This window comes from Dicentrarchus labrax, unplaced genomic scaffold (genome assembly GCF_905237075.1).
Source record: "Dicentrarchus labrax unplaced genomic scaffold, dlabrax2021, whole genome shotgun sequence".
In the NCBI taxonomy this organism is placed as follows: domain Eukaryota; kingdom Metazoa; phylum Chordata; class Actinopteri; family Moronidae; genus Dicentrarchus; species Dicentrarchus labrax.
The window spans coordinates 14,257,058-14,274,792 of NW_026136715.1; the positions used below are offsets into that span (position 1 = coordinate 14,257,058).

Consider the following 17,735-nt stretch of genomic DNA (forward strand, 5'->3'; position numbering starts at 1 on the left):
GAACACTTTTCCCATTCACAGACTCAGAATTAAAACACCAGATCAGTGGTTTTACTGCAGGCACAAATACATATATGTTACTAATGTGGTACATTACTGCTGATCAATTTTAATGTTTTAGGTTTTTAAATGTTTTTTTCTCTTTAGCCCTTTTTTCAGTAACAATTTAAAGGAATGATTAGTTTTTGTTATCTTAACATAAAGGCTGGAAACAGGGGGAGACAGCTAGTCTGGCTCTGTCCAAAGGTCAAAATCTGCCTACAAGTATCAAAGTATCAACAGAGATTACTTTAGAAGGCCTAGCAAAAGTAAAAGCACTCATTATGCTGAATAACTTCTTAAAAAGGAAAATATACCATACAATTGTTTTATTAGGACACAAAATGTGTTTCTATTAAGGAGTTGGAAACTTATCTATAAAGCTCTGGCACACGTCTATGGGAAGTTTTGTATATAACATATTAATCTGAAGAGTAACTTGTGCAGCTGTCTCTCAGTAATGAAGCGGGTCATAAAATGGACACACCAAGCAATACCACTCTGTGGAAATAAGTAAAAGTCTACCTAAAGTGTCAAAAGTAAAAGTATTATGCAGAAAAATGGTCCATGTTGATATTTTACCATTCTATAGGCTATGATGTGTGTTTTATATATAATAAATATATACTATTGGTGCATTAATGTATACTTTTCATTTTACTGCTGTATAGGTTTATTGTTATGCTAATTAACAACAAATTATTACTATTTGCTATCACTAACTATTTTATATATAAGCTTCTGTTAGTAGTGGTAGTTTGGTAGTTTCATCTACAGCAACGCATTGTAAAAGAAAGTCTAAAAGTCAACTTTGTATTATATTTCTTTTTTAGGAAAAACGTCCTGTTCTCAGCTTTGTGACAATGCATTTATTTTCCAGCTAGGAGGGCTAAGGTATTTTTAAATGGTTTATTTCGCTTAAGAAGTGTGGGAATTTTCTCAACCCATAAAGAAACACAATCCTTTAATTTATCATAAAGTCACCAAATTTGGAGACACGTGGTTTTCACTGGACAGTAAAGGTATAAGAATTGTAAAGTAGCCTAACTAAAGCTGGGCAGACTAATGCAGTGGAGTAAAAATACAATACTGAAGAATAAAGTTGCATAGATTAAAGTAAAGTAGAAGTATAGACTGTGTAGTTTTTGCTAATCCTTCCTTGCAGCAGTTGTAACGTCTGCCCGGGCCCCTCCCATCACTCGGCACCTGCCTGTCCTCGGTCCCACCTCGGAGGGGCGCGGTCCTGAAGGTGGAGCTCACCAGCCGCTGCTCTGGGAATATTTCAGCTTTTCTGCATTTTTGGCACGAACTTCGTTGCGCACAGCCGAACAGCACGATTCTTCCAGTTCTGCGCCCTTTTTCCCCCCCTTCAGATTCCTGGTTCGAGCTTTCATTTTTAAGAAGGGCACCGAAGTAGGAAGATGATGGCTCCGGAGCCGCTGAGATCCGCGATGACGAGCCTGGGCGCGGAGGACACGTCGCTCGCTCTGCCCTCCGACAACAAGCTGCGCTCGGGACAGCAGCGCGTGCTGGATCAGGTGCACACCATCAAGAGGAGCAAGTCCAAACCCGGGAAGAGCGGCTCGCTGTCTCCTACAAGTATGGAAAAGGGCTTTTCTACAACTTCATAATGTTAATACCGCACAAAACAAATATGTGGTAATGTTATTTGCCATGCTGACTTTCAGGCGTCCTAATGTATGAGCTACTTTTACACTTGTTTGTTAATATTAGAAGCTTTTTTTGTGTCCTGCGTCACACAACGTCCCCAACAATATCAGCTGCATCCATCAAACAGGCTGAACATGCTGTGTCCTGCGCTGCGTGTTTAATCCGACTAATGCGTGTAAACCACACCGCTCCAGTATTCTTTCTTTTTGTAGGCTAGAAGTGGGATTTTACACTTCGGCTGCTTCCAGGCTAAGCTGCTGTATAGTGTGAGACTTTCAGGTGGAAACCCCAGTGACGCTCAGGATTTAATGTTTTGTTGTTTTTGTTGGGGCGGGGTCCGCCTTTAAAGGTGACAGTAGTAGGTATCAGAGGTGTGTTGAATAGGCCCTATCACCCGTGTGAAATGTGATCCTTGACTGAAAGAAAGTGATTTTTGCTCCACAGTTGTCTTTTTTTCAACCCCTCTGTGAGTTAGGAATGCAGCCCATGTGCCCACAAAAGCCCACGCACACATTTAGAACATTACATTTTAGTCTTTCCAAACAGCTCTGGTGCCTGGCATTACTGCAAGAGGCTTTATGAAGATCCACCAGAATTGAAAAGCTGAATATTTTGATCTTGTGAAATGTGAGCGAGTCTTCCTGTTGGGGTGAGATGGTTGTTACGTGGAAACAGGATCATCAGTAGAACTTGTTAGTAATCTGTAAGGTATGCTATACTATCTGTGTGCTTTTTTTTTTTTTTTTTTTTTTACTGTTTTACTGACATTTTGACTGACCTTCAAGTGATTATGAAATTGTGGCGCAGATGATAAGGACACCTCTGGCCTGTTTAAAATTGGCCTTCAAATGTTATTGTAATTCATCATGTAGCCCAGTCACACCAGGTAGATTCCAGGAAAACAAAAACTTTAAACATTAAAGGCTGGGCCTGAAAATAAATGCTTTATCATCTCTGTTCAACAGCATGGAGAGCTACAAAATGATCTGAAAACTGAAATTGGTTTCTCCGTTTGAGTCTTTATTTGTCAAGAAAGTTAATTGTCAAAAGAAACTAGAAGAAAACTAAACTTCTAAAAGTCAGATGAAGACCTGAGAGGGCATACTTCGCTCAGGGCGAATGTCTACTAAACACATAACAGTAGACAAACACTGAATAATAAGAAATACAACCCCAAGGTTAAAGTTGCACACAAACCCTGAGGCATTTATCAGTGTTTCTGAGTCACATACAGTAGTATTAAAGTTTCTGGTTTGTCCAAAACTGTCTGATTTACTGACTGCGTTTGGAGCGACAATGACGTAAATGTCCGATATTAGCTGGGTCTTTGCCACTGGAGATTCTTACAGCCGAGACCAACTCTGTTCTGTCACGTTTAAAGGGGCAAGTCAACCAAATTTCAAAAAGGCATATATTCTCACTATTATCCCGAGTGCTGTCAAGAGATACAGACTCCTTCTGCTGACCCAACACAATGCAAGTGATTGGATTTTTGTTTATGCTCAAAGAATTAAATTGCTCATCCAGATGAAGAGTTTGTTAATCCAAATCAGTGAGACTTTTCTTATAGATACTTCATTTTCTATGTTCAGCAGAAGGGAATAAAAATGCACATATGCCATTTTCAGTGTGCAATACGACTAAAACTGCTTCTTCCTCAGAAATCGGCTCTATTAAAACTGTCCACAGTGAGGACCGAGACTTATCCTGTCCACTGTTACTAGAAAGACATATTGCTGTTGAGTTTTTTGAAGCATTCACCTCTGTTGTGTTGGAGTGGCAGTGGACATCACTAAACCTAACACTCCTTTATTACTATAATCTGCTAGAGTAGATAGCATGTTATATAGTGTATATATACACTCTCTCTCTATATATATACTACATAGTTTATAGTAGTGAACTGACTGACTGAAGCTCTTTATTCTTTGGGATGGTCCGAAATGGTGCAATGATGGTGTAATGATGAGTTTGCCATTGTTTTGACAACCATAATCTTGTAATGGTGAAGTCACAGTCGTGGATTTGGCACTATGTGGCAGTGAGTCTCACGTTCCCGTGAATCACCCAACAAGGCAGACAGACGAAGGTGATAAAGCATGTAGGCTAAGTGTGTTTGCTGGATTTGCCTAAACTTAAAAAGGCTTAGCACAAAGCCCACTAACTGGGACTGACATTGTCAAGTCTGTCTTTCTGTCTGACTAATTGGCAGTCATGCATATCACAATTTAAACCAATAAAGAGCGACATTAGTATTAGCCTTTCATTACTTGGCAATGAATTGAACAACTAAAGAATGCTAAATAAATTAGTTTACACAAGAATTTTCTTATTTCCAACAAAGCTCAAATTATTGACCATCTGAGTTATTGATGTTTAGTCAGAGATTTGGTTAAACTTAATCAAATGTTTTACAAAATATTAAATCAATGCATTATTGAATTTGATTTATATATTTGTGCATTTGTTTATTCATTTCGTCTTTAAATCCTTCTTTTCATTGTCCAATTGAATATCAGTTAAATGAATTACTTTTATATATAACTGGAGGTCCACCATAAACATGTGGACACATTGTGAAACTTGTGGAAACCTGAAGCCCACATAAAGGGTTTACAACAACACATTTGTGCTGTCCTGCCGGTGTGTTTAATGTTCATTGTACCGTTTATATCATTATCACCATGACAACGTCTATCTGTATTGCATCAGATTTTGTTATTTGTCATAGCACCCTTAGTAACATCTCGCTCTGTTTGACTGCCTCTCTTGCGTTCTTCTTCTCTCTGTTCATTTCAGTTCTCTTATGTCTCCTCTTTCTCACAGGCCCGTCTTCTCAGTCTTTGATGAATGACTTTGGATCGTTCAAGTTTTCTCCGTCCAAATCAAATGGCACCTTCAGCCGCATCAATTCCACTGTGTCAACCGGCTTCAACAAAGCGGTAATTGTTTCTCTCATGTACCAGTTTCACAGATAATTAACGAACACTTTTCCCATTCACAGACTCAGAATTAAAACACCAGATCAGTGGTTTTACTGCAGGCACAAATACTTATATGTTACTAATGTGGTACATTACTGCTGATCAATTTTAATGTTGTAGGTTTTTAACAATTTAAAGGAATGATTAGTTTTTGTTTTCTTAGCATAAAGGCTGGAAACAGGGGGAGACAGCTAGTTTGGCTCTGTCCAAAGGTCAAAATCTGCCTACCAGCATCTTTAAAGCTCAATAATTAACACGTTGTATCTTGTTTGTTTAATCCACACAAAAATATAAAAGTATAAAAGTTGTGGTTTTATGAGGAGTTATGTGCTAAACATGCCAACATTTTACCATGTTTAGCTCAGTATCAGAATCACAGAGTGTATCAATAGGTATAAATGTATGTTTTAGCATGGTGATGTACGACATTGTTTTATGTAACATTATACCATAAAACAACGGTTGAGGCACAAATCCTAAACCAGTATTATTTCTCCATCATCACCTTTCAATTTAATTACCTTTCATTACATTTGAGCGAGTGTGTGTGTGTGTGTGTGTGTGTGTGTGTGTGTGTGTGTGTGTGTGTGTGTGTAACATGAAATCTGGGGGCAGGGAGTGGGAGGTTGTTTGTTTTTTTTGTATAATCAACAATTAATAGGACATACTTCGGTATCTAGCAGCCAGGCGTGGTGAGTGATTTCCTGAATTTGGAAATTAACAAATACTGATTTTGAATGTCATTCTCAGTTTGAGTGTTGTCAGTAAGTCAGGGTGTGTTCAACTCATTTGCAATGGTGCACTAACCAAAATTCCACAGAGCAGTAATGTTGACATCAGTGTGGTTGTGAGTGTGAGTGTGAGTGTGAGTGTGTGTGTGTGTGTGTGTGTGTGTGTGTGTGTGTGTGTGTGTCAGAATATGTATTTATTCTGGGTTGGCCTAACATGATCTACTGACAGTGAGTTGAGGTATGTCAAGGAAGCGTGTTGATGACTATTCATAATCATCACATCATGAAATACATCTCTGATGCATCACATTGTGTTTTTGTTCAAGGTCTAGTAACATTCAGGAGGATCTATTGACAGAAATGGAATATAATATGCATAACCATGTTTTCGTTAGTGTATAATCTCCTGAATATAGGAATATGTTTTTGCTACCTTAGGATGAACTGTTTATATCTACAGCCACCATGTTGAACTGCCATGTTTATAGAGTAGCCCAGAAGGGACAAACCAAACACTGGCACTAGACAGGGGCGTTTGCGTTTTGCGTGTGGTAGGGTGAAGCAAGTGAGTTACAATCTGCAACTACACCACTAGTAGCCATTAAATCCTACACACTGGACCTTTAACACTTACGTTGCCTGATAAAGATGCCTTGCAGAGCTATAACAGCAAATAAATGAAACTTTGACAGAGAGCTATAATGTTAAAGTAAAAGAAACCATTTCAACAAGTCTCATATTTTTTAGCTTTTGGTTTGTAGTGTTTTTGTGCTGTTGGTCATGAACGATCCGATGCTTTGGAAGAGAAATTACACTTGGCAAGAGCAGTGACATCTCTCCCCACTAAATACTAAAACTGATATATAAAGTATATATATATATAAAAACAGTCCTGCTTAATTTGCAAGATTATGCACAATGGAGTAATACAACCAGAAATATTAAAGTAAACTATGAAGTTTTCTATTTGGTGGCACTTCATAGACTGTGGAAGCCGTTTACATCATATCATTCAGTTAGTCATATTCTACAGTGTTGCTGCATCAGTAATTTATTTCCCTATCTAAATAATAGCAATAAATAAAGTAATATTTTAGTATTTCTTATTTAATTTATGTTCCCAAATAAGACAAAGAAGCATCCTGTTGTTTTTCCATGCTGCCTGTATTTGTTCTGTTGAATTTGCATCTGTCTCCTATCCAGCCCGTGAAATAAGGAAGGCCACGGTGGCTCACTCAGGCTGTACCCAAATGAAGGGAGCATGCAGCAGTTTGAGAGTAAACATACAGTCAGTTCTTATTGTAGGTGCTATGGTGAACACAGCCGCACCATTTGTTGGTGCAACAAGGGTTTAAAGGGGCACTAAACTATGTAGGCATGTATAAACACATGCATTTATTTAAAAGATAATAAAAGCAAAACATACAATATACAATCTAACTAAAAGGAACTAAACGTATTAAAAAAAGGTGTACATGTGGGTGCACATGGGGGGTTGCGGCCCAGAAAAGATGGGTGTCTTTTTTCACTCTGACCATATGTTTCAACTGAGCATGAAACACGTGTTGGTCAGACACAAGGAACATGTGAAATGTGCGAGGTTTGAGGTACCTCTCCTCCTGCGTGTGCTGAGGTTTAAAGCCGCATTGAGATGTGTGTGTGTGTGTGTGTGTGTGTGTGTGTGTGTGTGTGTGTGTGTGTGTGTGTTTGTGTGTGTGTGTGTGTGTGTGTGTGTGTGTGTGTGTGTGTGTGTGTGTGTGTGTGTGTGTGTGTGTGTGTGTGTGTGATCTCAGATCAATGGTGCCAAATTATAATGCATGCAAAGACAATGTCTGTGTGAAGCATAGCATTAACTAACATCACCTTAGCGGTGTCTCAAAGACTACAGTTACAGACGAAACCTACGATAATCATATCATAACCATCAGTGATAACATCTACAACATCATAACCACAATATAAACACGTCTGTACGTTAATATTAACAGAGGTTGAACAGTCCTGTGTTTAGCCATTAACCCTGGTGTGCTGCGTCTTTCAACTGGCAGTCCACCTATTGTGGACGAGCCAGGCTATAAAGAGTTGTGATTCTGTCGTTAAAGTTGAAAAACTGTCGGCAACTTCAGTTGATTACTCCTGTTAACCAGGAATCTTAAGGAAAAGGCAGCCTCTTGTGCCAACATTATCAAACTTGTTGGCGACAGATCTCTCCTGCATCACGCTTTTGCTGCTGAGTAGCAGGGCTGACAGACGGCTGGTAACTGGGCAACCAGCCCGCTGAAACAGGAAAGAGAGTCGGTACACAAAAAGTACAATGCGTGTGTGTGCTACTTTCTTCCCCATTAGCCAATATGCCTTCCTGATAAAGTCCCCGAATCACAATGTCAACATGTCAGCTGCAGTAATAAATTGTGAGAAAATTGTTCTAGAGCTGTGATGTTCATGATTTGTGGGTGAAGAAAGGGAAGGGTTCGTTGTCTCAGTGGTGCACATTATCCTTCTCACTAACTCCCAGAGTGTTAAATGACTGATGGGAGTGTTCTTCTAATGTCATTCTTCAAATAAGCCAATTGGAGACAATGGTTTAATTACCAGAGTGACTAATCATTGAAGTATTAGCAAGAGACATGTTCTGTCATTTTGCTCAGGCTATGACAAGTTACTTTGTGGCAAAGCTTTAATAGTTTTTTTGCATACACACAAACACAAGCACACACAGGCGAAGTCAAGAAAAATAAATATATAATAGTCCAAGTAAATTGATTCATAAATAAAGCATAATTACGTGAGATTAGGCCATTTCTTGACATCAGGATTGTGAAGACAGGTTTAACGGGTGCTGTGTCTGACATGCACACAAAGGTCCTCTGTGAGAAACTGCTCAACTGCACCGGCAGTCTTATAACACAACTGCTTGAGTTGGTCTCCAATGACCAATGAGGTATTCTGTTACTGTGGTCGGTGTGATTATTTGGTGAATTCTGTTGCCTTTAACGTTAACGGATGAAAAGGATCAAAAGAATAGGTATGCAAGCTTTGTGTCAGGTCAAATTCCTCTGTCTTAGTTTACAGGGGATCTCTTTGAAAACTCTTCCTGTGGAAAGTTGGTTTGCTACTTTCTTTTTTTTTGGTGGCCTAGATTGTATTCAGTTCACCGTCATGGAGGAAAAGAAACCACAAAATATTGGAGAAGCTGAAATCAGAGTATTTGGGATTTCTTTCTTAACTGAAAACAATTCATTATGAAAATATTTTTTAAATTAACTAATTTAAAGGTCCAATGTGTAGGATTTAGTGGCATACAGCGGTGTATTTGCAGATTGCAACTCACTCACTTCACCCTCTGAATAATCTGAATAAAATATTGTGCAGATGCTTTGTGTTTTATGTAAGTAACCCTCCTGAGCAAGACATTCTTTCTTTTTAGTTTAATACTCAGAGGAGTCGCACTCTATCCAGTAAGACCACGGGAGGAAGACATGTCAGTACCTCAGGCATGTGGGAACATCAAATCAATGCTTCCACCTGGCCCAAAAGTCCCAATGGGCTGAAACCCAGTCGCAGTGACCCTGCCTTGGCTCCTCCGTTCTCTCCTGCTCCTGCTCCTGCAACTTTTATGGTAATCATCATTCATGTGGTTTTTAGGGAACCAATACTTCAAACAAATAACATAAAGACTGCAAGTACTTCACAGAACCGTATTGTAAAAGCATTTTAAATTTCTTTTTTTTAGAGAGCCAAAGGGCAGACTGTCCAAAACCAGCACAGCTTCCAGACTCGAGTAAATAGACACAGCTCCTATTCAATAAACAACGGCTCTCAGATGACCAGCAGCCAGACACGCATCATTCGACCGCCCTCTGCACAGTCTCACACTGACGGCAGGATGGGTACCATCAAAATGTCAAACAAGATAGAGCAGCAATCAGCGTGAGTTGACTTTGTTTTCATTGACATTTTCAGGAAATAAGAAGGGGTTGAGATGTGGAACATTATACTTGTACAGGATACAGCTGAATGATGTAAATGGGTTACATATTATAGGCACATTTATGTAATCAAGTATTTTACATATTAATCATAATCAGTCTTATGGTAATAGCTTCTCCATACAGCTTATTTTGTTGGAAACTGGAGTCTAGTTGTCCTTGTTGCCTGAGTATATTGTTAGTTACTTTTAACTATTTCCTACATTAAATCATATCCATTCTTTTTACTGAGCTTGTAGCATGAAACTGATTTAGTATCTCATTCCCAACCTTCCTGCAGGGTGAGCGGTGCAATGGCCATGCCAGACCTGACCCTTAAGGAGGCTGTGGAGTTCCTGTCTCACCCTGAGGAGAATTTCCAGCAGTGTGGAGCCACCTTCATCCAACACGCCACCTACAAAGAAGAGCACACCAAACAGGAGGTCCGGGCCAACACTTGCACGCTAATAAACTGTAAAATGCTTGTTTTTAACATGCACAGACACACCCTCCAAACATGCACACATGCACTGCACTGTTGTTTATTTTCACATCACACTCGTGTGAGGATTGTCTTGTAGTGGTGGTACAATTGGTGGAGCGCTCTATGAAGATCTTTGTGAGGGAAAGGGAGGAGAAAGAAATTATCATCGCACTTGGCTGCTTGTGCTGTTGCAGTTGTAGTGTAGTTGTTCAACACCTGTTCCCTCCACATTTCTGTGTCACAGGTTTTGCAACTAGGAGGTATCCCTGCTCTGGTGACCCTGCTGCGAAGCCCCAACCCTGGAGTGAGCCAGGCCGCTGCTGGAGCTCTGAGGAACCTGGTGTTCAAGCACCATGAGAACAAGCTGGAGGTTCAACACTGTGGCGGTATAGCTAAGGCCCTGCAGCTCCTGAAGGAGGTAGATTCTACCGAAACCCAGAAACAAATCACTGGTAAGACCTTTTTACTGGGACATAACCTCAAAACGTTGGGTAGAAAGGTTTACTTTTAAAAGTATTTGCCCTATCCCTAACCTTAATGCTTTTAATTTTACTTGTCTTGCATTACGAAGGCCTGCTATGGAACCTGTCCTCCGCTGATGATTTGAAGGAAGAACTTATAGCTACAGCACTGCCCGCCCTGACTGAGAATGTGGTGGTGCCATTCACCTGCTGGTCAGACAACAGCACCAACAACAACATACACCCTGATGTCTTCTACAGTGCCACAGGGTGCCTGCGGTGAGGACAAGATTATGCCTCTGTGACTCTAAACAGCTGAATTTCACATTTTGTTTTGAAAGACCTGCACACTGTCCCGATAGTTTATAATTAGTTTCATTAAATAGAGCAACGTTTGTCATGTCACAGAAATCTTTTTGTTTAAATTAAATGCCTTGAAAAATACCAAGAATTCTCAGTTTCTCCTTTTGTGAGGAGTTCCTTGTACTTTCAGTTTATGGTGTTAAATCGCTATAAAATAGTATATTGTATATATAATATTATAATACATACATAATAATACATTGCTCTAGTGAGTTAAATGTATTGGTACCCATCATTACCGTTAGAAGCTCTTTTTTTTTTATTCCTGCCTTTTATTGTTGTTCTTGATCCAGCGCCTGTAAAGGTTTTCTATGTGATAGGTTTTATCTACATTGAAGGATTACATCCTGATTTAGATCAATCAGGCAAGAGAACTGTTTTACTAAGTTGGAAGTAATTTAATGTAAACATCTTATGCAAAATCGTGCTTTGGAAACAACTGTGCACATCGTGCCTAATCACCATGATCAAGTTTGCTAACAGGGTGTGTGATGGTGCAAGTTACATACTGAGGCACTCAGTTCTGTTCCTGCTATTATATTCTAGATATGTTAGAACCTGAATGTGTTTCCACATGGATTTAAAGGAATGATTGAATTGTGTGTAGGAACCTGAGCAGCTCCGACAAGAAGGAGAGGCAGGAGATGAGAGAGTGCCGAGGCCTCATCGACTCCCTCATGAGTTATGTCCAGTCCTGTGTGGCAGAAGAAAACCCAGATGACCGGGTAAGCTTTCTCATCTCTATCAACAGAACCTTTTCCCATCCACCGCTAGCATTAGTTAATAGAGGACTTAAAATTGAATGGCTCTGCACAATAGAAAATTAATCAGCAACTATTTTGTTTACTTATTTTGATTGTCGATTAATTGTGTAGAATGTTATTGATTTATTGGTTACTTCTTCACAAGTTTGAGGTTGTACTGGTTTACTCTGTTCTATATCATTTTAATCTGACTGGCATTTTCACTATTTTATATAACAATATAACATTGGGTCACAGCCCCACTGCCAAGGGGCTACAGAGAGGAACTAGTATCAATTAAAACAGCTATGGTTGGATTCATATCTGGTGACGTACTCTAGTTTAGTTCTAGTAGAACAAGTGTACTTGTATACAAGTGTATACAAGTACACATAGCTTCACACATCCCATCAACACATCCATAAATACACACATGTATAAGCAGGTAAATACTGCAGGCGGAGTCAGCATGTGTATATATTTAGCGGATTGTATGTGAACCTGCTCATTTGTGGAAGTTTTGGGTGTGGACGTGTGCTTAATTCCATGTCTGTGATAGTGCAGTGTTTACACAGGCTTCTTTAAATGAAGTAGTGGATTGGTGTGAGAGACAGAGGGAGAATATATTTTGTGTCAGCTCATCTTATTGGAATGAACGGTAACTGTTGTCTTAGCTCTATGTTTTCATTTCATTGTGTTTCACTGACTGTTTGATTAAGGATCATTTTATCATCAAGCCTCATTAACTAAATGACAACTGAATTTACTTAAACTTGTATATATTTTGGTAAGCATGGTAATGTTTCTGTTCCAGATGTAAGACATTAAACCACAAATGGGGCCTTCCTTTGTCATATAGTGAATGAGAAGTGCATAGTGTGTTCTTTTATTTTTGCAATTGAGAAACTTGCAAACAAGAAATATATTTTAATATTGTATTACTCTTCAAACTGGAAAATGTGTACACATATGGCAGGTTATTCAGAAAGTACCACTGCTATTCTATGGAGTTATGACCCATATTCATTTTGGACACAAATATGAGAATAAGACCTTTTAATGTACTATTTGTGAGAATTGTGATTAGAAGATAAACAGTTTTTATCCTCTCCCCTGCTCTCCTCTAGTCTGTTGAGAACTGTACATGCATCCTCCACAACTTGACCTACCAACTGGAGTCAGAGTCCCCTGGGTGCTTCAGCAAGTTCAACCCAATAGAGGGCCAGTCTGGGAGCAAGAAAAGTCCCACAATTGGATGCTTTAGCCCCAAGAGCAGCAAGGCTCAAAAGGAGGTGGGCATCATCCACCACATCTCCACTCCTCTTTGTCAACTGATTCAAGTCCTCCCTCCCCTCCTTCTCATCCCTGTCTCGTCCTTTGTCCTCAGTTCTCATTTGATGTTGCCCGGGATATGCCAGAGGACAGCAACCCATCAGGTGTGAATTGGTTGTGCCATCCTAGAGCTATGCAGACCTACCTGTCCCTACTGGGCTCGTCCCAGAAAGATGCCACCCTGGAAGCTTCCTGTGGTGCCCTGCAGAACCTCACTGCTGGGAAGGGACTGGTGAGTACAAGGAGTTAATTATTAGGCTTACCATTTTTGTGCAGTATTTATGGATTACCTCAGATAGGTTTAAGAGAGACAAAAAGGTTGCAGGAATAATGACTCAACGGCACAATTTCACAAGAACTGACTGGTTTCGTGAGAAAGGGTGTAGTATTGTCTCCATGGATTCAAAGGTTATTACAGAAAAAAAGATAAGTTATAACAAGGGGACATAAAAAGCATGTAAAGGTGAATTTGATATCACAATGCAGGTATGGTGAAAATATGCTATAGCTAATGTTTTTCCTCTTTCTTTATTGTGTTTGCTTCTGTTCCAGGGGTCCAGTGCCATGAGCCAGATTCTGGTTCAAAAGGTGGGGGCTCTGATGCACATGACCCCTCTTTTAAAGTCTCCGAACCCCACCCTGCAGAAGACTGCCATCTCGCTGCTGGGTAACATGTCTCGGACCAGCAGTTTGCAGAGTTCCATGGGTAAGGCAAAGCATGAAATGCTTGTATTATAATGTTTCTTTTGCAGGCAGCAGTTGCAGATACATAAATGTAGAGTTAGGCTATATAAAACTGATGTACTGTTATGTTTCCTACGTCTTCCCTGTAGCAAAGCAGTTGCTGCCTGAGCTCAGCAGCCTTCTCTCCTCTAGCCCCCGGGAGATGGGAAACTCTGACGAGACTATAGCAACAGCTTGTGGCACAGTACGGACTCTGATGTTGGCAGACACTGAGGTCAGCAAGAAGGTCATTAATAGTGAACTGGTGTCATCACTGGCGGACCTCAGCGAGAATGGGTGAGTTTTTATTTATTCATCTCTGTGTTTGTGTGGGAGATTCAGGTGATTCAGATTCAGATTTAAATTCATTTTAGTGATCAAGGACATTTTTTAACACAAGGTTGTACAACAAAATGAAAGTTTGCATGCTACACACATAGAACAGTTAATTAAAAGTATATTAGAATAGCATATACAATAAATACAATAAAATAAGAAATATTATTTTTATATAAATATACATGTATACAAAAAGGGCCTTCAAAGAGCTATGAAATTTGATACCAAAGCATTTGGTTGACTTGTGTTTGAAAGGTGCTACACAAAAGATTTTCCCTTACTTTTCCTTAAAGGGTTGGTTATTTTCACTTACCTCTAGTGGTGTTTAGCTATGTAGATCATTTTGAGGTTTATCAGCCCCTGTTTTGAGATTTCTGCCTCTGTCCTTACACAATGACAATGAATGGAATTTTGTTTGTGTTGCGCACACAAAAAAAAAAACTGATATCAGCAACAACACCTCTTTCCAGAAACAGTCCTCCTGTTATTCGGGAGCATGTTCTGTGGATTATCCAGAGTAGTGGGTAAATTGTATCTTGGGTTGCAAATGGGTGTTTCTTGTAAATTCTGTGAGCATTCGCCTCCACTATATTGATGTTACAAACGAAATCTCAGACAGCATACAATATGCACAAAAAATATGTGGCACAGTTTGCCACTTTTGCTGGCATTCGTCCTCCTTTACAGTCAATATATATCAAGGAACTTTATTAAGCTACCGTGAAGGCTGCAGTTGCTACTGTAACTTGCGAAGCAGTTATTTTAACACAAATGCTTCTTTTGTCTCTTTCCTGTCAAAGCATCTAAAATACAAATAGTGCAGGTAGTGTCTTCACTGCCTAAATTGCTTTCTTTCCTTACAATGCTTTCGTGCCTGTGTGTGGTTTGCCCTATTTTGTTTCTGCCTGCTCTTCTTTGTGCTCGCCCATGATATTCCTTAATGATTCCTGCCCCTCTGTCCTAGGTCCTTCCCCAAAGGCAGCAAAGCAGCTTCTCTGCTGCTCTACAGCTTATGGAATGACAAGAATTTGCAAGGTGTTGCGAGAAAGGTAAATTAGACAGCACTGTAAAACATGTGACTGATTGTGTGTTCAATTCTCTAAGGCAAACACAACACAAACCTATTGTATCTTTGTAACAGGTTAACATCCTGAGACCCGAGCTTTTGTTTGGTTTTTAATTTCTCCTAGCTATTTGGGATTATTAGGACCTGATAAACATAAAAACCAAGCATTGTCTTTAAACAAATATGTCTTTGTCCCCATATGAGGACATCAGGACTTTATTTACTATAAAACTTTGACCCCATATGAGGACACATGGTTGCAGGAGGCTACAGTTTAGCACATGCTTGCACTGCCTTGCATGTGCTGTGGGAGGGCCTAGCAGTGGGTTTATTATTACTCCTCTGGCTCACACAGTCACTTTCCCTTCCCTCCTGCCCCACCCAAAAGTTCAGTGAATACAGAAACAGTCACATTGGAATCCTGGCAGACTGGTTTTCAGTGCTCACTGTCTATTATGGGAGAACACATGTAAAATAGCAGCAAGATGAAGAAGAGGTCAAGACAGCAAGAGTCAGAGGAGAACAGGGTGGAGGATAGACAGAATATACGAAAGACTTTATTGAAAATTATCTGTGAATATGAACAAGTGTGCTTACATGCAGTAGCAATGCTTATACATGCTATATATTAAGAAACACAAGTGACAGAGAAATAGAGCTGGTAGGGAAACACTCTGGTTCTCACCCTTCCATGATTTGCCTGAGGCTCCTCTAAGTTGTTGACACAGTATATTTCCTCTTACAGTTAGAACAATCGTCACCCTTAACTGATTTCTTTTTGATCCACAGCTGGGCTTCAACAAATCACTTTTTGTCAATGACACCACCACAGCGGTGCACAGGTCGGTGCAAATTATCGAGTGAGTGTGATGGACAAGTGGAATGGCACCACAGAGCCTGAGAGGTATGATTAATGTCTGAATGCTTGTAACCTGCGTGTTATTAGATGTAAAGGCCAGGAGTAAGGAAAATGTGCAGAATTTGTATCCTAAGGATTGAAACTTTTTGTCTGTCTCTCTTTTCTCTCTGTTTCTCTCTCTTTTCAAGCATGTGCTCGTGTTTGTGCTTGCAGATGGAAACCGGCATGTTTAGACACTGCTGTGGCCACACCCTTGCAACGAGGAGAGTAAAATGACACTCTTCACATGTTGTTGAAAGTGCCTGTCAATTAAGAGTCAATCATATTTTGTACATAATTTAGAGAAAAAGAGAGCTTTTAATTTCATGGATAATCCTGTGGTGTTGTATGTATTTAATTTGGATATGTTTCTGTCTTTGTATATAAGTGGTTTTCGGTAGTGTGTGTGTGTGTGTGTGTGTGTGCGTGTGTGTGTGCGTGTGCTAAAAAAAACAGTTCTTATGGCCTGAGAGTCACAGTACCCGAGACAATGTGGATAGACAATGTTATCTGCAGTGAAAGTTACTCGCAGTGATCATTTATATTCATGAATGGTGTTGTCAAATGTGTCTAAGGTTGCTAAAAAAGATAAAATATCTACTGTGGCTTTGAGGCCTAAGAAAAAACGAAAGTAAAAAAAAGAAAAAAATATATAGTAAAAAATAAAATAAAAAGAGAGGGGAAATGGACTGTGTGTTTGTGACACTATTGCTATCGGATGAAAGTCTAAAGAGTGTGCTCCATAAGTATAAAGCATCATAATAACAATATATTTTTTAGAATATGTTTTGTTTTGTTTGCTTTCTTGAAGTTAGTAGATTATGTGTAATGTGCCCTCCAGTATATAAAGAATTAAGAAGAAAGGACTGAGCAAACTCTCAGTTCAAGAGAAAACATTTGGATTTTCAAGGTTTCCACACAAACGCAAAGAAATGCTACATTTATAATGTTCAGTGCTATCGGATGTGATATTTTGTTATTTGTTCTGTTATCTGTTTCATTCTCTTATTTAGTGAAATTTTGTTTTGTAAAAAAAAAATAAACAGCTTGCAACAAGAGTGCCTAAACAGTTAAAGCAATAGGTTGATTATTCCTATAAGACAGGAAACAGGTAGAGAAAACTAGTCTGACTCTGTGCAAAGGTAACAAAATCTACCTACCTTAACCTCTAAAGCTCTGTAATTATTAACACGCTATATCTCATTTGTCGTTAGAGTTAAAACAACACATTGTGGTTTTACAGGGTTTAAGGGACCTATAAAATCACAATTTTTACACTTTCATTATAGAAACAAGATGTAAAATGCTAAGTAGTAGAACCATGTCACCTTTTGGACAGAGCCAGTAATCTGTGTTCGCCAGCTCAGGTGAGACGAGCTGCACATTCAAATATATAGTGTTAATTAAATGTTTTTTTTGAAAAACAGACATGCGGTTCTTCATCTTAAACTTTTATATTTAATGTTTCTACTATAAAGTTGTAAGAGCTTGTTACAAGGCATCTGCTCTCATAACCAAACCACAATCTTGTTTACTGAAAACAGGCTTAAAATCTTAAAACTCAAATCCTTCTTGAAGACCCAGCAAGGAGATGAGACGGTTGGCATCTGTGGGGATTCCCCATGGCTCAAGCAATACAGTGCAGTGGTCTGTTTTTTACGCTTAAGACATATAGTCATGCTGAGGTTCATTTGCCTTGAGGAGAAAGATTGATGTCAGTATTGCTTAGAATGTATTTTTGGAGAAATGTGTGTGTGGCATATAAAATTAGGAGCTTTCCCTGTCACTCAGTATGTACCGAGAATAAATAACACATATGAAGACAACATTGTAAGCGGTGGTCTTTTCTCACTGACCTAAAGGTACCCTCTATGTGCATATTTGAAGATTACACAGTACAAGGCGTGCTTTAAGATACAGAATTCTCTGTTTA

The 17,735-nt window shown here is 39.3% G+C and overlaps 1 protein-coding gene across 2 annotated transcripts; it reads left to right on the forward strand.

The window, feature by feature from the left end:
* The first annotated feature begins 1,315 nt into the window (after positions 1-1,315).
* On the forward strand, positions 1,316-17,628 carry LOC127377903 (plakophilin-1). Of its 2 annotated transcripts, none has more exons than XM_051426213.1 (15): positions 1,316-1,638; positions 4,537-4,652; positions 8,853-9,044; positions 9,159-9,355; positions 9,695-9,836; positions 10,122-10,329; positions 10,449-10,617; positions 11,309-11,426; positions 12,572-12,736; positions 12,832-13,008; positions 13,329-13,482; positions 13,610-13,796; positions 14,803-14,887; positions 15,694-15,808; positions 15,952-17,628. In XM_051426213.1, exons 1-14 carry the CDS (start codon positions 1,461-1,463, stop codon positions 15,766-15,768), a joined length of 2,163 nt encoding a protein of 720 aa, XP_051282173.1. In that variant the 5' UTR covers positions 1,316-1,460; the 3' UTR covers positions 15,769-15,808; positions 15,952-17,628. The 2 variants fall into 2 exon arrangements, with proteins under 2 accessions (XP_051282173.1, XP_051282174.1); XM_051426214.1 differs by having other exon boundaries at positions 15,977-17,628.
* The last annotated feature ends 107 nt before the right edge of the window (positions 17,629-17,735 follow it).